Source organism: Heptranchias perlo, unplaced genomic scaffold, assembly GCF_035084215.1.
Source record: "Heptranchias perlo isolate sHepPer1 unplaced genomic scaffold, sHepPer1.hap1 HAP1_SCAFFOLD_1715, whole genome shotgun sequence".
NCBI classification, from domain to species: Eukaryota; Metazoa; Chordata; class Chondrichthyes; order Hexanchiformes; family Hexanchidae; genus Heptranchias; species Heptranchias perlo.
This window is the reverse complement of record NW_027138986.1, coordinates 2,501-28,046: the sequence shown is the minus strand read 5'-3', so window position 1 is coordinate 28,046 and position 25,546 is coordinate 2,501. Positions and strand designations below refer to the sequence as shown.

Genomic DNA, 25,546 nt, shown 5'->3' with positions numbered 1-25,546 from the left:
TCTCTCCCCCCGATCTTCCCCTCTCCCTCCGATCTTCCCCTCTCTCCCCCCGATCTTCCCCTCTCCCTCCGATCTTCCCCTCTCCCCCCGATCTTCCCCTCTCCCCCGATCTTCCCCTCTCCCCCGATCTTCCCCTGTCCCCCCAAACCCTGGAGAGGACTTTAACCAATATCAATCAATGTGCGATCAGGTCGGAAACAATTTGGTTCATGCGGGTTTGCCAGGCCCCAATTGTCTCCCCCACCTCTACCATCCCACCTCCCCGCTAATATCGGGGCCAGAGAGAGAGACAGACAGAAAGTGAGAGATAGACGGAGAGAGAGAGAGAGAGAAGATAGAAGGGGAGAGAGAGACACACACAGAGAGAGAGAGGGACAGAGAGAGAGAGAGAGAGAGAAGATAGAAGGGGACAGAGAGAGACACACACACAGAGAGGGACAGAGAGAGAGAGAGAAGATAGAAGGGGACAGAGAGAGACACACACACACAGAGGGACAGAATGAGAGAGAGAGAAGATAGAAGGAGAGAGAGATAGACAGAGAGAGAGAGAGACATAGACAGAGCGAGAGAGAGACAGAGAGAGATAGACAGAGAGAGACAGAGAGAGAGAGAGAAGATAGAAGGAGAGAGAGATAGACAGAGAGAGAGAGAGACATAGACAGAGCGAGAGAGAGACAGAGAGAGATAGACAGAGAGAGACAGAGAGAGAGCGTGACAGAGAGAGAGAGATAAAGATAGAGAGACAGAGAGAGATAGACGGAGAGAGAGACACACACAGAGAGAGGGACAGAGAGAGAGAGAGAGGGAGACAGAGAGAGAGAGAGACAGAGAGAGAGACAGAGACAGAGACAGAGAGAGAAAGAGAGATAGACAGAGAGAGAAAGAGAGAGAGAGTGACAGAGAGAGAGATAAAGAGAGAGAGAGACAGAGAGAGACTGACAGAGGACAGAGAGAGATAGACAGAGAGAGAGGCAGAGAGAGAGATAGACAGAGAGAGAGAGACAGGGAGATAGACAGAGGGATAGACAGAGAGAGAGAGAAGCAGAGAGAGATAGACAGAGAGAGAGAGAAGCAGAGAGAGATAGACAGAGAGAGAGAGCGAGAGACAGAGAGGCAGAGAGAGAGAGAGGCAGAGAGAGATAGACAGAGAGAGAGAGACGGAGAGATAGACAGAGAGAGAGAGAGACGGAGAGATAGACAGAGAGAGAGAGATAGACAGAGAGAGAGACAGAGAGGGAGAGGCAGACAGAGAGACAGACAGAGAGACGGAGAGAGAGACAGAGAGAGATAGACAGAGAGAGAGAGAGAGACGGAGAGATAGACAGGCAGAGAGAGATAGACAGAAAGAGAGAGAGAGAGAGATGGAGAGATAGACAGAGAGAGCGAGAGGCAGAGAGAAATAGACAGAGAGGGAGAGGCAGACAGAGAGACGGAGAGAGAGAGAGAGAGAGAGACGGGGACTCAGTGCGGGCCTGGGATCGGATTATACGGGGTTCAGTCCTGCTCTGGGGGGAGTGAGGTGGGACCGAACTCTCTAAGACGCAGTGCGGTGAGTTCTCTCTCTGGGGGTGGGCCTGACTGTGTGATGGGTGTTTGAAGTCGTTCCTCACCCTGAGGTGGGGTCCCGCAGGCCTCCCAGCTCTGTGTTGTGTAAATGTTCTGTTTTTTCAGGATCAAACACGAGAACATCGTCTCCCTTCAGATGGTGTATGAGAGTCCCAGTCACATATACCTGGTCATGGAACTGTGAGTAAATCAGAAACCATCGACGGGCCGGGGAGGGGGAGAAGGGGGGGAGATGGGGGGGAGAGAGGGAGAGAGAGAAAGGGAGAGAGAGGGAGGAGAGAGAGAGAGGGGGAGGGAGAGAGGGGGATGGGGAGAGAGGGAGAGAGGGAGGGGGAGAGGGAGAGAGGGGGAGTGGGAGAGAGGGAAAGGGGGAGAGGAAGAGAGAGAGAGGTGGAGGTAGAGAGGGGGAGGGGAGAGAGGGAGAGGGGAGAGAGGAAGAGAGGGGGAGGGGAGAGAGGGAGAGGGGGTAGAGAGAGGGGGTAGAGAGAGGTGGAGAGAGGAGAGAGGGAGAGGAGGAGAGAGGGAAAGGGGGTAGAGAGAGAGGGAGAGAGGGGGAGAGAGGAGAGAGGGAGAGAAGGAGAGAGGGGAGGGAGTGAGGGGGAGGGGAGAGAGTGAGAGGGGGAGGGAGAGAGTGAGGAGTAGAGAGAGAGGGTGGAGAGAGGGGGGAGAGGGAGAGAGGGAGGGGGAGGAAGAGAGGGGGAGAGAGAGAGGGAGAGGGAGAGAGAGGGAGGAGAGAGAGAGAGGGGGAGGGAGAGAGGGGGATGGGGAGAGAGGGAGAGAGGGAGGGGAGAGAGAGGGGAGGGAGAGATGGAGAGAGGGGGGGCGGAAGAGAAGGGGAGGGAGAGAGGGGGGAGAGGAAGAGGGCAAGGGGAGAGAAGGAGAGGGAGAGAGAGGGGGGAGGGAGAGAGGGCGGCAGGAGAGAAGGGGAAGAAAGAGAGGGGTAGGGAGAGAGGGGGAGAGAGGAAGAGGGAGAGGGGCAAAAGAGAGAGAGGGGGAGGGATAGCGGGGGAGAGAGGGGGAGGGGAGGGGGAGAGGGAGATAGAGGGGGAGAGAGGAAGAGGGGAGAGGGGGAGAGAGGGGGAGGGGAAGAGAGGGATATGGAGGGGTAGAGAGGGAGAGGGGGTAGAGAGAGCGGGATGGGAGAGAGGGTGGGGGAGACAGGGGAGGAGAGAAAGGGTGAGTGAGGGAGAGAGAGAGAGAGATAGAAAGGGGAGGGGAGGGGAGAGAGGCCGGGGGAGGGGAGAAAGAGAGGGGGAAGAGAGCGAGAGGAGAGAAGGAGGGAGAGAGAGAGAGACAGGGAGAGAGGGAGGGGGAGAGAGGTAGAAGGGGAGGGGGGAGGGGAGAGAGGGCCGGGGAGGGGAGAAAGAGAGGGGGAAGAGAGAGAGAGAGGAGGGAGTGAGAGGAGAGAAAGAGGGAGAGAGAGAGAGAGAGAGGGGAGGGTACCCTGTCAGCCTGCAGCTATACTGCCTGGTTGCGAGCGCACTCTCTCAGGGCCGCCATTTTGTTTTCAGGGTGACGGGAGGGGAGCTGTTCGATCGTATAATCGAGCGCGGGTTTTACACGGAGAGGGACGCCAGCAAACTAATTCAGCAGATCCTCGATGCTGTGAACTACCTCCACCAGCTGGGGATTGTACACAGAGACCTGAAGGTAAGGACGGGTGACGGGCGAGAGAGGGGAAAAGGAGGGGGACGGGGGGCGCGGGGAGGAGGGCGAAAGAAATTCAGGCGGAGCTCCCGCCCCTGATCGCCAAACGGTGCGCCCGCCGGGGATGTTTGCCGTGTCTGTGATGCCGCCCACAGTCGAATAACCCGGCGACGCTTAACCTAAGTAGGGCGCCCCCCCCCCACCACCCGGGCAAATTACTCCGCACCGGGAGGAGAGATCGTCGGTGGGGGGGGGTGGGGTGAAGGGGGGGGGGGGAGAGGGGAAGATTTGACCTATTGCCTCTCTCTTTCTCCTCAGCCCGAGAACCTGCTGTACGTCTCGCCTTTCGACGACTCCAAGATCATGATCAGCGATTTTGGGCTCTCGAAGATGGAGGAGAACGGGAGGATGCTGTCGACTGCATGTGGGACCCCCGGATACGTGGGTATACGGCCGTTCCTTCCCCTCCGCCCTCGTCCCACCGCCCCCCGCCCCACTTTCGACGTCTGACTCAATTGACTCGTGGCACATAACAAAAACGCTCGAAGGGACCTCCTACGTGATTCTTAATTTAGTTTCTTCCCTTTTTCTTTTCTTACGGCGGAATTCAGGACGAGTTGGCTCGCAGGCCGCGATAAAAGACCCCACCGCCCCTCTCTTAGGCCCCCCTGGAAAACGGCCTGTTCTAAAATGAAAATAAGATTCCCTTTTCTGCACACACACACACACGAACGAAACCCTTCAAGGTTTCCTCACGCCGCCTGCTCCACCAATATAAGATATAATAACGTCAGGCAAACAAACAAAGCCATTTTGTTTTTCACCTCGGGGAATGATCAGCCAGCATCAGGGTTGCCACGGTTACCGGCGTCCAGATGAAGGCTTAGTCGCTGCAAAAAAAATATCATACTTCTCGTCCGTGCTTTTTATATTTTTATTTTCGGAAATCTGAGGGGAGGGGGATTAGTTTGGGATTGGTACAGGGCTATGGGGAGAGAGCGGGGCAGTGGGATTAGTTTGGGGATTGATACAGGGCTATGGGGAGAGAGCGGGGCAGAGAGATTAGTTTGGGGATTGATACAGGGCTATGGGGAGAGAGCGGGGCAGTGGGATTAGTTTGGGGATTGATACAGGGCTATGGGGAGAGAGCGGGGCAGTGGGATTAGTTTGGGGATTGATACAGGGCTATGGGGAGAGAGCGGGGCAGTGGGATTAGTTTGGGGATTGATACAGGGCTATGGGGAGAGAGTGGGGCAGTGGGATTAGTTTGGGGATTGATACAGGGCTATGGGGAGAGAGCGGGGCAGTGGGATTAGTTTGGGGATTGATACAGGGCTATGGGGAGAGAGCGGGGCAGTGGGATTAGTTTGGGGATTGATACAGGGCTGTGGGGAGAGAGCGGGGCAGTGGGATTAGTTTGGGGATTGATACAGGGCTATGGGGAGAGAGCGGGGCAGTGGGATTAGTTTGGGGATTGATACAGGGCTATGGGGAGAGAGCGGGGCAGTGGGATTAGTTTGGGGATTGATACAGGGCTGTGGGGAGAGAGCGGGGCAGTGGGATTAGTTTGGGGATTGATACAGGGCTGTGGGGAGAGAGCGGGGCAGTGGGATTAGTTTGGGGATTGATACAGGGCTATGGGGAGAGAGCGGGGCAGTGGGATTAGTTTGGGGATTGATACAGGGCTATGGGGAGAGAGTGGGGCAGTGGGATTAGTTTGGGGATTGATACAGGGCTATGGGGAGAGAGCGGGGCAGTGGGATTAGTTTGGGGATTGATACAGGGCTATGGGGAGAGAGCGGGGCAGTGGGATTAGTTTGGGATTGATACAGGGCTATGGGGAGAGAGTGGGGCAGTGGGATTAGTTTGGGGATTGATACAGGGCTATGGGGAGAGAGTGGGGCAGTGGGATTAGTTTGGGGATTGATACAGGGCTATGGGGAGAGAGAGGGGCAGTGGGATTAGTTTGGGGATTGATACAGGGCTTTGGGGAGAGAGAGGGGCAGTGGGATTAGTTTGGGGATTGATACAGGACTATGGGGAGAGAGCGGGGCAGTGGGATTAGTTTGGGATTGATACAGGGCTATGGGGAGAGAGAGGGGCAGTGGGATTAGTTTGGGGATTGATACAGGGCTATGGGGAGACAGGGGATTGGGAGAGAGGGGGATAGGGAGATAGGGGATGGGGAGAGAGGGGGATGGGTAGATAGGGGGATAGGGAGACAGGGAGACAGAGAGAGCGACCCCCTGATGCCAGTTGTGTGAGGAGCCATACTGGTGGATTTCCGGAAGCTTCTCTCGTTTTAACTGTCCTTCCTTCCCTCTTCCGTCTCTTTTCCCTGTCAGCTCCCGAAGTCCTGGAGCAGAAACCGTACGGAAAGGCAGTGGACTGCTGGTCGATCGGGATCATATCTTACATACTGTGAGTACCAGGCCCGCGGGAAGTGGGGGGCGTAGGGGGAGGAACGGCCCCACCACCCCGCATTTACCGGCAATCTTTCTCCCCGCCCTGCCCCCCGCTCCAAGTCGTCCACCGGCGTCTCACCCGTGGAGAGATTCTACCCGCGGCGGCTGGCTATTCGACTGTGGGGGCGGCGCGGCGCTGCTAATCCGGTCCTCATCCCGGCTCGAAGTACGAGATGGAGGGGGGGTGGGGTGGGGAGTGGAGAGGGGTGGTGTAGTCCCAGTTTAGCAATCAGGAGTAGGAGCCCTTGCATCTCCCTCCGATGCCAATATTCATAGAATCGAATGAACTTATAGTCCCACTTCCTGGCTTTCTCCCCACGACCCCGCGAAAGTCCAGTTGTCTCTTGAAAACTCCTGAGCGCATAAATTTCTCCGCGCTTAAACCAGGCTCGTTTGTCTGCCAATTGTTTGAAATCCATGACCTCCGGGCTGGGGCTGGTGATGCACCCTGCGGTTGAATGTCCTGCCGATTTACCATCGGAGTCAAGTGCGGGAACCAGGGCCGCTTTGGGCGGTGCTTGGGGGGAACGGGGTGAGGGGGCAGGTGCCCCTACCTCTCACCCACCCCCACGGGAAAGCATTCCACGTTCCAACTCGGATCGGACGCCACCCCGGACATTTATTCAGATGATGCTCCCCCCTCGGTCGAATAGCCCTTTTCCCCCTCATGCCCGATTATTTCTCGAATGCCCCTATGATTTTTCTCCTGGGCCGCGCATGGTCGTTCCCCATTTATCCCAAGAAAGCCCTCGGAATAATTTTATGAAACCCCAAATCAATCTCCTCTCAGCTTTCTCTGATCCAGTGTCTCTTAACCTCTCCTTCGAACTAAAGTTTCTCATCGCGTTCCTGAGACTCGAGCCCCGTAATCCAGGCCCGACATTCCCCCTGCCCCCACCCTGGTACGGAGGGAGCGCCGCACTGTCGGAGGGTCGGTACTGAGGGAGCGCCGCACTGTCGGAGGGGCAGAACCGAGGGAGCGCCGCACTGTCGGAGGGTCAGTACCGAGGGAGCGCCGCACTGTCGGAGGGTCGATACTGAGGGAGCGCCACACTGTCGGAGGGTCGGTACTGAGGGAGCGCCACACTGTCGGAGGGGCAGTACTGAGGGAGCGCCGCACTGTCGGAGGGTCAGTACTGAGGGAGGGCCGCACTGTCGGAGGGTCGGTACTGAGGGAGCGCCGCACTGTCGGAGGGTCGGTACTGAGGGAGCGCCGCACTGTGGGAGGGTCAGTACTGAGGGAGCGCCGCACTGTCGGAGGGTCGGTACCGAGGGAGCGCCGCACTGTCGGAGGGTCGGTACCGAGGGAGCGCCGCACTGTCGGAGGGTCGGTACCGAGGGAGCGCCGCACTGTCGGAGGGTCGGTACCGAGGGAGCGCCGCACTGTCGGAGGGTCGGTACCGAGGGAGCGCCGCACTGTCGGAGGGTCGGTACCGAGGGAGCGCCGCACTGTCGGAGGGTCGGTACCGAGGGAGCGCCGCACTGTCGGAGGGTCGGTACCGAGGGAGCGCCGCACTGTCGGAGGGTCGGTACCGAGGGAGCGCCGCACTGTCGGAGGGTCGGTACCGAGGGAGCGCCGCACTGTGGGAGGGTCGGTACTGAGGGAGCGGCGCACTGTGGGAGGGTCGGTACTGAGGGAGCGCCGCACTGTCGGAGGGTCAGTACCGAGGGAGCGCCGCACTGTGGGAGGGTCAGTACTGAGGGAGCGCCGCACTGTCGGAGGGTCAGTACCGAGGGAGCGCCGCACTGTCGGAGGGTCAGTACCGAGGGAGCGCCGGCCTGTCGGAGGGGCCGTCTTTCAGGATGAGACGTTAAACCCAGGCCCCCGTCTACCCCTCTCAGGTGGGACGTAACAGATCCCACGGCCGCTACTGGAAGAGGAGCAGGGGGTGGGAAGTGAGGGGGGAGTTCTCCCCGGTGTCCTGGGGCCGATATTTGTCCCTCAACCTGGGATCTTGCTGTGCACAAAATGGCTGCCGCGTTTCCTACATTACAACAGTGGCCGCACTTCAAAAAAAAAAGTACTTCATTGGCCGAGAAACACTTTGGGACGTCCTGAGGGGGGGGGGTTGAAAGGCGCTGGAGAAACGTAAATTGCTTTCTTTGTCCTCTCACACCCCTCCAGGTTGTGCGGTTACCCGCCATTTTACGACGAGAACGACACCGAGCTCTTCAAACAGATCCTGAAGGCCGAGTTCGAATTCGACTCGCCCTACTGGGACGATATCTCCGAGTCAGGTGGGTGCCCGGGCGTGGGGAGGCGGAAGGAATCCCCAAAGTCCCCCTTCTCGCTCCGCGGGCGCCGGACGCCCTCCGTGCGGCGGGAGCTATTCGACTGCGGGGGGCATCGCGGCTCCCTTTTTTTTTGTTTTGTTTCGCTCCCTCTTCTCCCCGAGGCGCCGCGATCAGCGGTAGCCCCCGCAACGCACCATCCCTCCCCTCCCCGCCCCCCCCACCGGCACCCCGCCATACCCATGCGGGGAAGGGAGCTCCCACGGGAGGGGAGTTCCAAGAATTTGGACGGAGGAACGGCCGATATATTTCCCAGTCGGGATTGGCGTGTGTCTCTTGGCGTTCTCGTGCACCTTGCCCTTGTAGGTTGCGGAGGGATGTGTGGCAGAGGGCTTTGCGAGCACCCTGAGGTGTGAACGTGGGAAAGGCCAGGTATAATTTCTCTTTCTGTTCTCTTATGCTTAACCTGCAGCTAAAGATTTCATCTGGCATTTGCTGGTGAGGGAACCAGAGAAGAGATTCACCTGTGAGAAGGCTTTACGTCATCCCTGGTACGTAATACAAATCGCTTTTCCCCTCGGCTCGCTCTCGCCTCTGAGCCAGAAGGTCGTGGGGTCGAGCCCCCCCGCCCCCGTCACTCCAGAGCCTCGACCCCCCCCCCGCAACGCAGGCCCGACCCTCACCGCCGGAGTGCTGCACTGTCGGAGGTGCCGTCTCTCGTTAAACCGAGGTTCTCCACCCCCCCCCGCCCAACCCCTCAACCAACATCACGAGAGAAAGAAACCAGATTATCTGGATATTTAGCTCACGGTTGTGGGATCTTGCTGTGCGCAACTGTGACCACACTTCGTAAAATGTACTTCATTGGCCGTGAAGGAGCTTTGGGACGTCCTGAGGTCGCGAAAGGCTCCATAGAAATGCAAGGCACTGACTGGCTGGGCCGCCGCCGGGTGCTGCTGTTCGACCATGGGGGGAGGTGGGCATTGCAGGTGGAATCGCAGCCCGGCAACAGTTGGCGACACTTCCTTGGCGTTAATGGCGGAGGTCCATGCGGCGATTAACACCGTGACCTTTGCACTTTGACCCTGTAGGATCTTTGGCGACACAGCGCTGGACAAGAACATTCATGAATCGGTCAGCGAGCAGATCAGAAAAAACTTCGCAAAGATGCAATGGAAGGTGAGAGAAATGTTTCTTAATATATCCCGCACCCCCTCACTGGAACACTGATATATCCCGCACCCCCTCACTGGAACACTGATATACCCCGCACCCCCTCACTGGAACACTGATATACCCCGCACCCCCTCACTGGAACACTCTGATACACCCCGCACCCCCTCACTGGAACACTGATATACCCCGCACCCCTCACTGTAACACTGATATATCCCACACCCCTCACTGTAACACTCTGATATATCCCACACCCCTCACTGTAACACTCTGATATACCCCACACCCCTCACTGTAACACTCTGATATATCCCACACCCCTCACTGTAACACTCTGATATATCCCACACCCCTCACTGTAACACTCTGATATATCCCACACCCCTCACTGTAACACTCTGATATACCCCACACCCCTCACTGTAACACTCTGATATATCCCACACCCCTCACTGTAACACTGATATATCCCACACCCCTCACTGTAACACTCTGATATATCCCACACCCCTCACTGTAACACTCTGATATATCCCACACCCCTCACTGTAACACTCTGATATACCCCACACCCCTCACTGTAACACTCTGATATATCCCACACCCCTCACTGTAACACTCTGATATATCCCACACCCCTCACTGTAACACTCTGATATACCCCACACCCCTCACTGTAACACTCTGATATACCCCACACCCCTCACTGTAACACTCTGATATATCCCACACCCCTCACTGTAACACTCTGATATATCCCACACCCCTCACTGTAACACTCTGATATACCCCACACCCCTCACTGTAACACTCTGATATATCCCACACCCCTCACTGTAAGACTCTGATATACCCCACACCCCTCACTGTAACACTCTGGTATATCCCACACCCCTCACTGTAACACTCTGATATATCCCACACCCCTCACTGTAACACTCTGATATATCCCACACCCCTCACTGTAACACTCTGATATACCCCACACCCCTCACTGTAACACTCTGATATACCCCACACCCCTCACTGTAACACTCTGATATACCCCACACCCCTCACTGTAACACTCTGATATACCCCACACCCCCTCGCCGTGAGCTGAATGCGATGTCGTGAACTGCGCTGTGTTTCTTCCAGCGTGCGTTCAATGCGACGGCTGTCGTCCGTCACATGTGCAAGCTGCAGGTCGGCAGCGGGGAGGAAGAGGCTTCAATGGGCACATAAGGCGAGGACCACTCAGGTGAGTTAGTTTTGCCTCTGGAGGGTGGGTGGACCAATCAGAAGAGGGCTGCCTCACCCAGTCGAACAGCCCTTTCCCCCCCCCTCCATGTCGGATTTTTTTTTAACGCCCCTATAATTTTTCTCCTGGGTCTGGGAAATATCCTTTCCCCGTTCATCCTGAGAAAGCCCTCCGTATAATTTGAGCAAATCCCAATTCAATCTGCTCTCAGCTTGCCCAGCTCCAGTGGAAAATCGTCCCAGTGTCTCTTAACCTCTCCTGCTAACTGTGTGGGTTTCTCATCTCCAAAATCATCCTGCTTCCCGAGACTCGAGCCCCGTAATCCAGGCTCGACGCTCCCCCCCCCACAGTGCCGGCACTGAGGGAGCGCCGCACTGTCGGAGGGGCCGTCTCTCGGATGAGACGATAAACCGAGGCCTCCCCCTGCCCCGTCTGCCAGCAAAAGATCCCACGGCCACTATTGGGGACCGGAAAATCGACCGGGGTTCCCGGCGTCCCGGTCGCTCGCGAGCGACCCGTTGACCGGGGGGTTGCCAACTCTGGTTGGCCGTATTCCTGGAGGATTCATCACATGACCTCCTGCCTCCGACCGCCCCGCCCGATCGAATAGCCTCCCCCCGCCCCGACTCCCAAAGACAATCTCCAATAAATGTTCAAAGGAACTGAATGCCTTCATGATTTTTGCAGCAGAGTCCAGGAGATTAATCCGTCATTCCTGGAGGCTCCAGGGCAGTCCTGGAGAGTTGGCAACCCTATCATGGATGGCTCTATGTGTGCGAGTGTCTATCTGCTCCCTTGGGTAACCGTGTCTCTGTTGATTTGTTCCCAGCTGGTGTGACGCGGCCCGAACTGCCCCACCCCCCAACCGACCCCTTCCCCAGTGACACGGCTGCCTTGTAGTATCATGTTGCGTCCCCTCTGGTGTTGTTGGCATGCTCACTTTGACGATGGCGTCCCTCGCGGCCGCCATTTTGAATCCCTCCCTCCACCACCCCACCTCCCCTCTCCCTCCCCCGGGCCACCCAGCTCCCGCTGCCGCGTGGAAGGAAGATTTGGCGGGGTTTTCTCCCACTGGACCGACGCCCGGATGCCCTCCCCCCTCTCCGCCATCGAAGACGCCCCCCGCGAGCAAAGCGCCGCCATCTTGCTCGACGCCCGAGGGGACGCCGGTGGGGGGAGGGGGTTGGCGGAGCCGCCAAAGCCGTCCCGAGGCTTTGTTTGTATGGCGGAAACACCCGCTCCATCACCCTCCCACCACCCCCCCCCCCGGTGGCTTGGATGGTTAACTGCGTCACCGGGTGTTGGTATACGTGCGTCCTTGGGGCCAGCAAAGTTCCAGGTTCCGTACCCCAGCCAGTGCTGACTCCGCCGATTTCAACTGGGGTGGCGGTGGGCATTACAATTGGCCTCAGTACCCTTGTGCCGGCGGAGGGGTGCATTGTGAGGGGAGGTGGATGGGAAGTCAAGCTACACGCCCCTGCCGGAATGTTCCGGGCCTAGGACGGTGGGGTTGGGGTGAGAATTCCGAGCTCGGCTGCGACGTCCTTCCCCCCGCGGTCGAATAGCCCCACCGGCGCGGAGGGGCGGTCGGTGCCACTGGAATCACGTGAGTCAGGAAAGGAGGAGGGAGTGGGCGGGGGACTCGGTGGGGAGGTAAAACAAGGGAAGCCATTTGTAAAGGGTTGGGAATTTGGCTGGGGGGGGGGAGATAACACTTCCTGTCAGCTGACCAAGCGGCAATGTTGGCGGTTGCCATGGAGATTGGGGGGGGGCCAGGGGAAGGTACGGACAGGATCAGCCAGGGCTCCCCACCACCGCGACCCCCACCCACCCCCCCCTGCCCAATTTTGGAAAGCAATGGGCGAGGCCTAGCTCAGGCTGCACCCCATGGCTGAATAGCCCCGAAGAGCGCCGCTCGGAAACAGGTGGCCGGGAGCAAGGATGAGGCGAGACGCTCATGGCCTCAAAACCCGAAGCTACCATTCCTTCTCACCCAGACCTGTCCACCCACCCGCCCTCCCCCCCTTCCTTTCCCGTATGGACTGTTCCACCGGATGATGTCACAAGCGGAGCGGGCAATGGGAGTCAACGGATGACATCATCGGCAGAAGGATCCATTGTCGGCGGCCGAGGGGCGGGCGAGGAGGGAAGCCTTGAAAATGGTCCCATCTGACCTCGTAAGAACTCCGAGAGGTCATCCAGGCCGGGGACGGACGTCAAGATGGTTGTCCCGGGAAATGTTGGAAGCATGACACCGTAACTCGTTTGGCTCTTGTCCGGTTTGACCCCCGTGCTTCTCGAACCTGCATGCTGCTACTTAATGTCAGGTCAAAACTGCTTGACGACAAAACAACAAAATGAAACCTTTCATTAAAAAGTGTGGCATTCTCCGAGATGCTGACTGGGCCTCTTTTGTGGACTGTCAATGGGCCTCCGTGTCGTTCAGAACTTCAAACTTGCACCGCTCGGGCCTGGGGTTCCATCTCAGGCTCGAGAGAGAGAGATGGGGACAGTGTAGAGGGAGCTTTACTCTGTATCTAACCCTGTACCTGCCCCTGGGAGTGTTTGATGGGACAGTGTAGAGGGAGCTTTACTCTGTATCTAACCCTGTACCTGCCCCTGGGAGTGTTTGATGGGACAGTGTAGAGGGAGCTTTACTCTGTATCTAACCCTGTACCTGCCCCTGGGAGTGTTTGATGGGACAGTGTAGAGGGAGCTTTACTCTGTATCTAACCCTGTACCTTCCCTGGGAGTGTTTGATGGGACAGTGTAGAGGGAGCTTTACTCTGTATCTAACCCTGTACCTGCCCTGGGAGTGTTTGATGGGACAGTGTAGAGGGAGCTTTACTCTGTATCTAACCCTGTACCTGCCCTGGGAGTGTTTGATGGGACAGTGTAGAGGGAGCTTTACTCTGTATCTAACCCTGTACCTTCCCTGGGAGTGTTTGATGGGACGGTGTAGAGGGAGCTTTACTCTGTATCTAACCCTGTACCTGCCCTGGGAGTGTTTGATGGGACAGTGTAGAGGGAGCTTTACTCTGTATCTAACCCTGTACCTGCCCTGGGAGTGTTTGATGGGACGGTGTAGAGGGAGCTTTACTCTGTATCTAACCCTGTACCTGCCCTGGGAGTGTTTGATGGGACGGTGTAGAGGGAGCTTTACTCTGTATCTAACCCTGTACCTGCCCTGGGAGTGTTTGATGGGACAGTGTAGAGGGAGCTTTACTCTGTATCTAACCCTGCACCTGCCCTGGGAGTGTTTGATGGGACAGTGTAGAGGGAGCTTTACTCTGTATCTAACCCTGTACCTGCCCTGGGAGTGTTTGATAGGACGGTGTAGAGGGAGCTTTACTCTGTATCTAACCCTGTACCTGCCCTGGGAGTGTTTGATGGGACAGTGTAGAGGGAGCTTTACTCTGTATCTAACCCTGTACCTGCCCTGGGAGTGTTTGATGGGACAGTGTAGAGGGAGCTTTACTCTGTATCTAACCCTGTACCTGCCCTGGGAGTGTTTGATAGGACGGTGTAGAGGGAGCTTTACTCTGTATCTAACCCTGTACCTGCCCTGGGAGTGTTTGATGGGACAGTGTAGAGGGAGCTTTACTCTGTATCTAACCCTGCACCTGCCCTGGGAGTGTTTGATGGGACAGTGTAGAGGGAGCTTTACTCTGTATCTAACCATGTACCTGTCCTGGGAGTGTTTGATGGGATGGTGTAGAGGGAGCTTTACTCTGTATCTAACCCAATCTACTTCTGCTTCTACCATCCATGATACAACGATTATGGACCTGTTGTGTGATTACAGCAGTCAATCGCCATCGATTAGTCCACAACAGACCCAGACATGAGAGGAGGAAAGTCCCCAGGGGTGGAGACCTTTGGAGAACCAAAGGTCCAAAGCCTCCTGTTCCTCCCAAGCCTGCCCTTTGGCCAACAAACATCTCTTTGATCTCTCGAAAATTTCAATTGATCCACCAGCTCACGCACCCTTCTGGGGGAATTCATTGATTGACGTATCCGTGCAGAAAATGGCGGCTGGACAATTCTCACCCTCAGCGGCCGGAAGGGCATCGAATCATCGACAGAAGGCGGCCGTTCGGCCCATCGGGCCCGTGCCGGCTCTTCGAAAGAGCTATCCCATTAGTCCCACACTCCCCCCTGCTCTTCCCCCCTGCAAATTTTTCCTTTTCAAGTATTTCTCCGATTCCCCGTTTGAAAGTTATTATTGAATCTGCTTCCACCGCCCTTTCAGGCAGCGAATTCCAGATCAGAACAGCTCGCTGCGTCAAAAAAATTCCTCATCTCCCCCTCTGGTTCTTTTCCCGATTATCTTAAATCTGTGTCCTCTGGTTACCGACCCTCCTGCCCACTGGAAACAGTTTCTCCTTATTTACTCCATCAAAACCCCTTCCTGATTTTGAACGCCTCGATTAAATCTCCTCTCAACCTTCTCTGCTCCGAGGAGAACAACTCCAGTCTCTCCCCGCAACTGGAGTCCCTCATCCCTGGTACCATTCTGGCAAATCTCCTCCGCACCCTCTCTAAGGCCTTGACATCCTTCCTAAAGTGCGGTGCCCAGAATTGGACACATTACCCCAGCTGGGGCGTCAAGGAGACCGCAGAAACGAACATCGCCAGCGAGTTGGGAGGGACGGTGCGAGGAGGCTCGCTCCATCCCCGTGAGTCTGACACCAGGACGTAGAAGGGGTAGATGCTGAGAGGATGTTTCCCCTTGTGGGAGAGACTAGAACTGGGGGAACACAGTTTAAAAATAAGGAGTCTCCCATTTAAGACGGAGATGAGGAGAAATTTCTTGCCTCAGAGGGTCGTGAGTCTGTGGAACTCCCTTCCTCAGAGAGCGGAGGAGGCAGGGTCATTGAATATTTTTAAGGCTGAGTTTAGATAGATTCCTGATTAACAAGGGAGTCAAAGGTTATAGTAGGTAGACGGGAAAGTAGAGGTTGAGGTCAGATTAGCCGTGATCTTATCAAGTGGCAGAGCAGAGGGGCCGAACGGCCTGCGGATGACCCAGTTGGGTTTGATGCTGGGTGGACGGGATGGGGAGGGGGGCTGGGCTGGCGCGGGGGGAGGTTGGAAGGAGAGTGGAGAGGGGCCGAGGGGGAGGCGATGTCGCACGAGCCAACACGAACGGTTCTCGGCCCCCCCCCCCCACTGCCCTCCCACCCCAAAAAAGACAAACGGATCTCCTCATTTCCGTTTACAAGCAACAAAAAAAAAGAGGCGCAGAGAAAGTAAGAGGCGCAAACTCTCCACAGCACAGGAGGAGGCCATTCGGCCCATTGAAAGGGCTGTCCAATTAGCCCCAACTTGGCCTGCAGTCAAAACTTGGCATGGGTAGGCCCTGTCCGCACTGCGCATGCTCCAGGCTTGGGCGGGCGGCCGCCACCCACCCCCACCTTGCTGCGCATGCTCCCCGCGGCGCCCTCTGGGAACTGTAGTCCCCGCCTCCCGCGGGGACGGGTCGCCGCGGGGTCAGGGAACTACAAATCCCGACAGGCAAGTGGTGGAACGGCTGGTTTGACTCCGCCGCCACGTAGCTTGGTGTAGCGCCTGCGCGGAGTCGAAGCTCGACGTCCCATATGGTCTAGCGGTTAGGATTCCTGGTTTTCACCCAGGCGGCCCGGGTTCGACTCCCGGTATGGGAATGAGCAAAACTTTTTAATTTATAACATTTTAAAAATTATAACTCTTATTTTAAAACTATCCTTTGCTTATAACTTTTTTTTTTGTTGCTAACTGTCTTTTGTTTGTAACTTTTTTCTTTCTAACTTTTTTTTTGTTTCAAACTTTTTTGTTTCAAACTTTTTTTTCGTTTCAAACTTTTTATGTGTTTCAAACTATTTTACTTTCCAAACTTTTTTTTTTGGTCCTGACATTTGCCTTAACAAGGGATGGTTAGAATATTTTGGCGTTTTCCCAGAAATTTGGACTTTTTATGGGCTTAATTGGAATTTGTATTTTGTTTTAACAAGGCTTTAATTAAATGTGTGGGGATGGCACAGGCCCGATGGGCCGAATAGCCTCCTTTTGTGCTGATACTATGATACCAAGAAGGCAGTCGGGGGGGAGGGGAGAGGGGAGAGAGGGGAGGGGGGAGAGGGGGGAGAGGGGAGAGGGGGGGGGAGGGGAGAGGGGGGAGGGGGGAGGGGGGAGAGGGGAGAGGGGGGAGGGGGGAGCGAGGGTCTTGCCTGATCCCTTTCTCCTTCCCTTGACTTGCTCAGATTGTCCGGGCGGGCCCTGCAGGCCGGGAAGGCCATAGCCCGCCCCTCCCCCCCGTCCCCCAATCCCCGCTGGGAAAAAAAACGCATGCGTAAGGAATCGTAGGAAGTTACGGCACCGAAGGAGGCCATTCGGCCCATTGTGTCCACGCCGGCCCTAAAAGAGCCCTCCAGTCTAATCCCACTTTCCAGCACTTGGTCCGTGGCCCTGTAGCTCACGGCTCTTCAGGTGCACATCCAGGTATGTTTTAAATGAGTTGAGGGTTTCTGCCTCTCCCACCCTCTCAGGCAGTGAGTTCCAAACCCCCACCACCCTCTGGGTGAAACGATTTCTCCTCAGCTCCCCTCTAATCCTTCTACCAATCACTTTAAATCTCTGCCCCCTGGTTATTGACCTCTCTGCTAAGGGAAATAGGTCCTTCCTATCCACTCTATCTCGGCCCCTCGTAATCTTATACACCTCAATTAAATCTCCCCTCAGCCTCCTCTGTTCCAAAGAAAACAACCCCAGCCTATCCAATCTTTCCTCATAGCTAAAATTCTCCAGTCCTGGCAACATCCTCGTAAATCTCCTCTGCACCCTCTCTACTGCAATCACATCTTTCCTGTAATGCGGTGACCAGAACCGTGCACAGGACTCAAGCTGTGGCCTAACCAATGTTTTATACAGTTCTAGCATAACCTCCCTGCTCTTTTATTCTATGCCTCGTCTAATAAAGGAAAGTATCCCTTATGCCTTCTCAACCACCTTATTTACCTGTCCTGCTACCTTCAGGGATCTGTGGACATGCACTCCAAGGTCCCTCACTCCCTCTACACCTCTCAGTATCCTCCCATTTATTGTGTACTCCCTTGCCTTGTTTGTCTTCCCAAAATGCATTACCTCACACTTCTCCGGATTGAATTCCATTTGCCACTTTTCTGCCCACCTGACCAGTCTATTGATATCTTCCTGCAGTCTACAGCTTTCCTCCTCACTATCAACCACACGGCCAATTCTTGTATCATCTGCAAACTTCTTAATCATGCCCCTTACATTTAGGTCTAAATCATTGATATATACCACGAAAAGCAAGAGACCTCGTACTGAGCCCTGTGGAACCCCACTGGAAACAGCATTCCAGTCACAAAAACACCCGTCGACCATTACTCTTTGCTTCCTGCCACTGAGCCAATTTTGGATCCAACTTGCCACTTTCCCTTGGATCCCATGGGCTTTTACTTTTCTGACCAGTCTGCCATGTGGGACCTTGTCAAAAGCCTTGCTAAAATCCACGTAGATTACATCAAACGCGCTACCCTCATCGACCCTCCTTGATGCCTCCTCAAAAATTTCAATCAAGTTAGTCAGACACGACCTTCCCTTAACCAATCCATGTTGACTGTCCTTGATTACTCCGTGCCTTTCTAAATGACGGTTTACCCTGTCCCTCAGAATCAATACCAATAATTTGCCCACCACCGAGGTTAGACTGACTGGCCTATAATTACTCAGTCTATCCTTTTCTCCTTTTTAAACTATGGTACAACGTTAGCAGTCCTCCAATCCTCCGGCACCACTTCTGTATCCAGTGAGGATTGGAAAATGACGGTCAGAGCCTCCGCTATTTCCTCCCCTGCTTCTCTTAACAGCCTGGGATACATTTCATCCGGGCCTGGTGATTTATCTACTTTCAAAGATGCTAAACCTCTTAATACTTCCCCTCTCACTATGTTTATCCTGTCCAATATTTCACACTCCTCCTCCTTAAATACAATCTCTGCATCGTCCCCCTGTTTTGTGAAGACAGACACAAAGTATTCATTAAGAACCATACCCACATCTTCCGCCTCCGCAGATAGGTTACCTTTTTGGTCTCTAATCTCTTTCCTGAGTTATCCTCTTGCTTTTTATGTATTTATAAAACATCGTTGGGTTTTACTTGCCGATATTTTTTCACGCCCTCTCTTTGCTTTCCTAATTTCCTTTTTAATTCCACCCCTGCGCTTTCTATACTCCTCGAGGCCTGCTGCAGTATTGAGCTCTCGCTGTAGACCTCAGGCAAAGGGCAGGATTGGCATGGCGGCGATGCCCACATGGTCGAATAGTCCGTCAAGCATGTTTCCGGTGGGCAGGAGGGTCGGTAGCCAGAGGACACACAGATTGAAGATAATCGGCAAAAGAGGCGGGGGGGGGGGGGGGGAGAGGAGGAGAATTTTTTTGACGCAGCGAGTTGTTACGAGCTGGAATTCACTGCCTGAAAGGAAGCAGATTCGATAATAACTTTCAAAAGGGAATGAGGTAAATATTGAAAAAGGAACTATGGGGAAAGAGCAGGGCGGGGGGACTAATTGGATAACCTCTGGCAGCACAGAAGGAGGCCATTCGGCCCATCGTGACGGTGCCATTGTGACAGTCACGATGGGCCAAATGGCCTTCTTCTGGGGGGTGATTCCATAGCAGGCCAGGCAGCACCTGCGGAAGGAGCAGACAAGTTGGTGTTTTGGGTGGACCTTCTCACCACAACGTCCCATCGCAACTTCAGGGTATTCTGCCCTTGAAAGCTCGGCTACGGATGAACAGTTATCCTCCGAGAGGAGGACGACATCCCGGAGACAGCCAGGCTGAGATCGGGAACTCATTCTCATCGAGCCACCAGGAGGTGGCGCAAGTGCCTTGCCTCTCACCACCTGTATCTCCTCCTCCCGGCCGCCTGGTGGCGCTGCATCCCCCTTTGGATGCCGCGCTTCCTCCTCCAGGCCGCCTGGTGGCGCTGCAGCGCCTTCTCCAAGGGGACACCGCGCTTCCTCCTCCCGGCCGCCTGGTGGCGCTGCTGCGCCCTCCCCATAGCAGACACCGCGCTTCCTCCTCCCGGCCGCCTGGTGGCGCTGCTGCGCCCTCCCCAACCGTACACCGCGCTTCCTCCTCCCGGCCGCTAAGTGGCGCTGCTACGCCCTCCCCATAGCAGACACCGCGCTTCCTCCTCCCGGCCGCCTGGTGGCGCTGCTGCGCCCTCCCCAACCGTACACCGCGCTTCCTCCTCCCGGCCGCTAAGTGGCGCTGCTACGCCCTCCCCATAGCAGACGCCGCGCTTCCTCCTCCCGGCCGCCTGGTGGCGCTGCAGCGCCCTCGCCAATGGGACACCGCGCTTCCTCCTCCCGGCCGCCTGGTGGCGCTGCAGCGCCCTCGCCAATGGGACACCGCGCTTCCTCCTCCCGGCCACTAAGTGGCGCTCACTGCGCCCTCCCTATCAGATGCTGCACTTCCTCCTCCCGGCCGCCTGGTGGCGCTGCCGCGCCCTCTCCAATGGGACACCGCGCTTCCTTCCCGGCCGCCTGGTGGCGCTGTTGCGCCCTCCCCATAGCAGACACCGCGCTTCCTCCTCCCGGCCGCCTGGTGGCGCTGCAGCGCCCTCCCATAGCAGACACCGCGCTTCCTCCTCCCGGCCGCCTGGTGGCGCTGCAGCGCCCTCCCCATAGCAGACACCGCGCTTCCTCCTCCCGGCCGCCTGGTGGCGCTGCAGCGCCTCCCATAGCAGACACCGCGCTTCCTCCTCCCGGCCGCCTGGTGGCGCTGCAGCGCCCTCCCCATAGCAGACACCGCGCTTCCTCCTCCCGGCCGCCTGGTGGCGCTGTTGCGCCCCCCACTCCCGGGGAAGATGGCGCCGTTCCCGGAGGAGGTGGACGTGTTCTCCGCGCCTCACTGGCGGATGAAGAAGCTCGTCAACCTCTACTCGGAAAAGGTGAGAGAAGACGGCGGACGGAGGGAGGGACGGCCGCCCGCCCGGGAGAGGGAGCGCCGCCTCCGCCTCCGGCCTCCACATCCCACCGGAGGCGCGGCCTTGTTTACAGCCCGGGATGGGGTTGGAGAGCCGCCGCCTCCTCCTCCTCCTCCTCCTCCCACCCCCGGCCTTCGGGCTCAATTGCATCTCAGGCGCGGGCCGGCCGTCCGCCCGCTCGCTGAGCCCAGGCGGGTTTCCCGCCCCGCCCGATTTTTGGCGCCCGGCGCGCCGGTTGCTGCGGTTCCCCAGCGCCCCCTGGCGGCTGGACTGCGGCTCCCAGCGTGCAGCGCGCGGGGGGGGGAGGGGCTTGGGATCTGTCTGACCCCCAACTGGAGGGGGGGAGTGAGGAGGGGGGAGGGGCTTGAACCCAGAAAAAAGGGCAGGGGTGGGGGGAAAAGACCCATTGAGTGAGGTGGAGGAAGGTGGTGGAGGAGGACGAGGGGGGGGGGGTTATTCTTAGGATTATTCCCCCCCCCCCTCCATCCTCTGCCTCACTCTATGGATCTCTTTCCCCCCCCCCCCCCCCCGCCCTTTTTTCTGGGTTCAAGCCCCCCCTCACTCACTCCAGAGACTCGAGCCCCCCCTCCTCCTCCTCCCCGCACACACCTCACTCCAGAGACTTGACCCCCCCTCCTCCTCCTCCCCCCCCCCTCACTCACTCCAGAGACTCGAGCCCCCCCTCCTCCTCCCCGCACACACCTCACTCCAGAGACTCGACCTCCTTCTCCTCCTCCCCTCCTCCCCCCCTCCTCCTCCTCCTCTCCCCCCACACACCTCACTCCAGAGACTTGACCCCCCCTCCTCCTCCTCCCCCCACACACCTCACTCCAGAGACTTGACCCCCCTCCTCCTCCTCCCCCCACACACCTCACTCCAGAGACTCGAGCCCCCCTCCTCCTCCTCCCAGCACACACCTCACTCCAGAGACTTGACCCCCCCCCTCCTCCTCCTCCCCCCACACACCTCACTCCAGAGTCTCGAGCCCCCCTCCTCCTCCTCACCGCACACACCTCACTCCAGCGACTCAAGCCCCACCTCCTCCCCGCACACACCTCACTCCAGAGACTTGAGCCCCCCCTTCCTCCCCGCGCACACCTCACTCCAGAGACTCGAGCCCCCCCCTCCTCATCCCCGCGCACACCTCACGCCAGAGACTCGACCCCCCCTCCCCAATAATCCTTCCCCCCCGACACTCTCCTTCCCCCCCCACCCCCCCACCCCCCCACCCCCCCAGGAACCACAACATCGGAGGTGAGACGGGCTCCCCCGTCTGTTTGCTCAGCCGATGTTAAAAAGATCCCACCGCCCAAATTGGAAATCGATTTGTTTATCGATAAATATAAATTTCTGAAACGGACGGAGAGGGTCAATGAGGGCAGTGCGGTTGATGCAATGTATGTGGACTTTCGAGAGGCGTTTGATAAAGTGCCACATGATAGGCTTGTCATCAAGATTGAAGCCCATGGAATAAAGGGGGCAGTAGCAGCAAGGATACAAATTGGTTAAGGGACAGGAAACAGAGAGTAGTGGTGAACGGTTGTTTTTCGGACTGGAGGGAGGTGTACAGTGGTGTTCCCCAGGGGTCGGTGCTGGGACCACTGCTTTTCTTGATATAAATTAATGACCTAGACTTGGGTGTACAGGGCACAATTTCAAAATGTGCAGATAACACAAAACTTGGAAGTGTAGTGAACAGTGAGGAGGATAGTGATAGACTTCAAGAGGAGATAGACAGGCTGGTGGAATGGGCGGACCACGTGGCAGATGGAATTTAATGCAGAAAAATGCGAAGTGATACATTTTGGTAGGAAGAACGAGAAGGCAATATAAACTAGAGGGCACAATTCTAAAAGGGGCACAGGAACAGAGCGATCTGGGGGTATATGAGCACAAATCATTGAAGGTGACAGGGCAGGTTGAGAAATCGTTAAAAAAGCATACGGGATCCTGGGCTTTATAAATAGAGGCACAGAGTGCAAAAGCAAGAAGGTTATGATGAACCTTTATAAAACACTGGTTCGGCCACAACTGGAGTATTGTGTCCAGTTCTGGGCACCGCACTTTAGGAAAGATGTGAAGGCCTTAGAGAGGGTGCAGAAGAGATTTACTAGAATGATTCCAGGGATGAGGGACTTTAGTTCCGTGGATAGACTGGGAGAAGCTGGGGTTGTTCTCCTTGGAACAGAGACGGTTGAGAGGAGATTTGATCGAGGTGTTCAAAATCATGAAGGGTCCAGACAGAGTAGATAGAGAGAAACTGTTCCCATTGGTGGAAGGGTCGAGGACCAGAGGACACAGATTTAAGGTGATTGGCAAAAGAACCAAAGGAGACATGAGGGAAAACTTTTTTACACAGCGAGTGGTTAGGATCTGGAATGCACAGAGCCGGCACGGACTTGATGGGCAGAATGGCCTCCTTCCGTGCAGTAACCTTTCTATGATTCTATGATAATAGACATGTTAGCAAAATTAAAAGCCCATGGGATTAAAGGGACAGTGACCAGTGTGGATATAAAATGGTCTAAGGGACAGAAAGCAGAGAGTAGTGGTGAACGGTTGTTTTTCAGACGGGAGGGAAGTTTACAGTGGTGTTCCCCAGGGGTCAGTATTAGGACCACTGCTCTTTTTGAGATATATTAATGAGCTGGACTTGGGTATAGAGGGAATAATTTCAAAGTTTGCAGATGACACGAAACTCGGGAATGTAGTAAACAATGAGGAGGATAGTAACAGACTTCAGGAGGACAGAGACAGACTGGTGAAATGGGCAGACTCATGGCGGATTGAAATTTAACACAGAGAAGTGTGAAGTGATCCATTTTGGTAGGAAGAATGAGGAGAGGCAAAATAAACTAAATGGTCCAATTTTAAAGGGGGTACAGGGACAGAGAGACCTGGGGGTGTGTGTACACAAATCTTTGAAGGTGGCAGGACAAGTTGAGAAGTTAAAAAAGCATCTGGGATCCTGGGCTTTATTAATCGAGGCACAGAGTACAAAAGCAAGGGAGTTATGCTAAACCTTTCTAAAACACTGGTTAGGCCTCAGCTGGAGTATTGTGTCCCATTGAGTAAATAAACTCGCAGGAGGGGCGGTAAGCAGAGGGGACAGGTTTAAGATAATTTGCAAAAGAACCAGAGGGAGAGATGAGAAAGATTTTTGTGCATCGAGTTGTTATGATCTGGAACGGGCGGTAGAAACAGATTAATTAATAACTTTCAAAGGGGAATTGGATAAACACTTGAAGGGGAGAGATTTGCAGGGATACGGGGGGAAAGAGCTAATGGGATAGCACTTTCAAAGAGACGGCACAGGCCCGATGGGCTGAATGGCCTCCTTCTGTGCTGCATGATTCGATGATACAGCGCCTTTCACCGCCTCACGACGTTCCCAAAGTGCTTTCCAGCCAATTATTTGAAGTGCGGTCAACCTGCGCACAGCAAGATCCCACAAACAGCAAATTAACAATGACCAGACGCGCTGTTTTAGTGATGTTGGTTGAGGATAAATATTGGCCCCAGGAGACCGGGGGAGCCCATCGCTTCTGTGCCCCCCCCCTCCCCTCTCTCTCAAAGCTTTCTCTACATTCCCATTCCCTCTGCCCTTTCCCCACTCGGCCCATCGCCCCCGTGTCCCCTCTCTCTCTCTGTGAAAGAATTCTCCCCCCTCAGTCCCATTCCCTCAACTCGTCAAACAATGTCTTTATCCAAATATCTCTCCACTTCCTTGTTATAATCTGGTGCGGACTCTGCCCCTCCTCCCCGCTCGCCGTTTCTGGGCAGACGTTCGATTTCTCAAAAAACCTCTCCGAACGTCTCCCTTTGTTGTTTTGGTGACGATCAGGAATTTCCGCCCTGGAGTTGCTGACTCACCAACCAGTGCAAATAGTTTATCAAACCTCTCGTAGTTATCGACAACTTTGCCAGGTGTAAATCCTCCTCAGAACTAAGGTCCGGTCTCCCCCCGTCCCCCCCTCCCCCCGTCCCCCCCTCCCCCCCTTCCCCCGTTGATGACTTGGGGCTAAGCCTCTCTCTCTCTCTCTCTCTCTCTCTCTCCGGCAGCTGTCGAACACCAATTTCTCCAACAGTCGGGATTTCCAGGCTCTCCTCACCTCTCTCTATGCCACCCTTCACCGAGTCAAGTCGCACGAACAGATTGAGAACGAGTACATCATGGACGAGCTGCAGCTGCGCCTCCGTGCGCTCTCGGTCCGCAACAGCTCCGTCTCCAACGTTCACTCTGACAACAAGCTGTCCGACATGCTCAGTCTCTTCGAGAAGGGGCTCAAAAACTTCAAGGTAAGGTGGGCGGGCGATACCCCTTCCATTTACTCCCCCTCCCTCGCTCTGCTCCCCCCTCTCTCCCTCGCTCTGCTCCCCCCTCTCTCCCTCGCTCTGCTCCCCCCTCTCTCCCTCGCTCTGCTCCCCCCTCTCTCCCTCGCTCTGCTCCCCCCTCTCTCCCTCGCTCTGCTCCCCCCTCTCTCCCTCGCTCTGCTCCCCCCCTCTCTCCCTCGCTCTGCTCCCCCCTCTCTCTCCCTCGCTCTGCTCCCCCCTCTCTCCTCGCTCTGCTCCCCCCTCTCTCCCTCGCTCTGCTCCCCCCTCTCTCTCCCTCGCTCTCCTCCCCCCTCTCTCCCTCGCTCTGCTCCCCCCCTCTCTCCCTCGCTCTCCTCCCCCCCTCTCTCCCTCGCTCTCCTCCCCCTCTCTCTCCCTCGCTCTCCTCCCCCCCCTCTCTCCCTCGCTCTCCTCCCCCCCTCTCTCCCTCGCTCTCCTCCCCCCCTCTCTCCCTCGCTCTCCTCCCCCCCTCCCCCCCTCTCTCCCTCGCTCTGCTCCCCCCCTCTCTCCCTCGCTCTCCTCCCCCCCTCTCTCCCTCGCTCTGCTCCCCCCTCTCTCTCCCTCGCTCTCCTCCCCCCCTCTCTCCCTCGCTCTCCTCCCCCCCTCTCTCCCTCGCTCTGCTCCCCCCTCTCTCCCTCGCTCTGCTCCCCCCTCTCTCCCTCGCTCTCCTCCCCCCCTCTCTCCCTCGCTCTGCTCCCCCCTCTCTCGGCTACTGATTTCCACAGGGCCCTTTCACAACCTCAGGATGTCCCGAAGAGTTTGACAGCCAATGAAGTATTTCTCAAGTGTTGTAATGTCGGAAACAGGGCAGCCAATTTACACGCCACAAGCTCCCACAAACAGCGATGTGGTAATGACCAGATAATCGTATTTTTAGTGATGTGGGTTGAG

General features: G+C 56.2%; 2 protein-coding genes and 1 non-coding gene across 3 annotated transcripts in view; all 3 read left to right on the top strand.

The window, feature by feature from the left end:
- Positions 1–1,674: 1,674 nt before the first annotated feature.
- On the top strand, positions 1,675–12,719 carry LOC137309609 (calcium/calmodulin-dependent protein kinase type 1-like). Its single transcript, XM_067977714.1, has 9 exons — positions 1,675–1,746; positions 3,078–3,216; positions 3,532–3,658; positions 5,559–5,634; positions 7,804–7,916; positions 8,383–8,461; positions 9,002–9,089; positions 10,224–10,326; positions 11,156–12,719. Exons 1-8 carry the CDS (start codon positions 1,703–1,705, stop codon positions 10,308–10,310), a joined length of 753 nt encoding a protein of 250 aa, XP_067833815.1. The 5' UTR covers positions 1,675–1,702; the 3' UTR covers positions 10,311–10,326; positions 11,156–12,719.
- Positions 12,720–15,920: 3,201 nt separating this feature from the next.
- On the top strand, positions 15,921–15,992 carry trnae-uuc (transfer RNA glutamic acid (anticodon UUC)). Its single transcript has one exon. It is a non-coding gene; the product is annotated as a tRNA-Glu (tRNA).
- A 4,182-nt stretch (positions 15,993–20,174) lies between these two features.
- Positions 20,175–25,546, top strand: part of fbxl5 (F-box and leucine-rich repeat protein 5) — a gene marked incomplete at its 3' end in the record, with an annotated part of 7,862 nt that continues 2,490 nt past the window's right edge. The window contains exons 1-2 of the mRNA XM_067977713.1: positions 20,175–20,287; positions 24,386–24,622. Of these exons, the coding sequence (XP_067833814.1) occupies positions 20,204–20,287; positions 24,386–24,622 (321 nt within the window). The remainder of the gene's footprint in view (positions 20,288–24,385; positions 24,623–25,546) is intronic.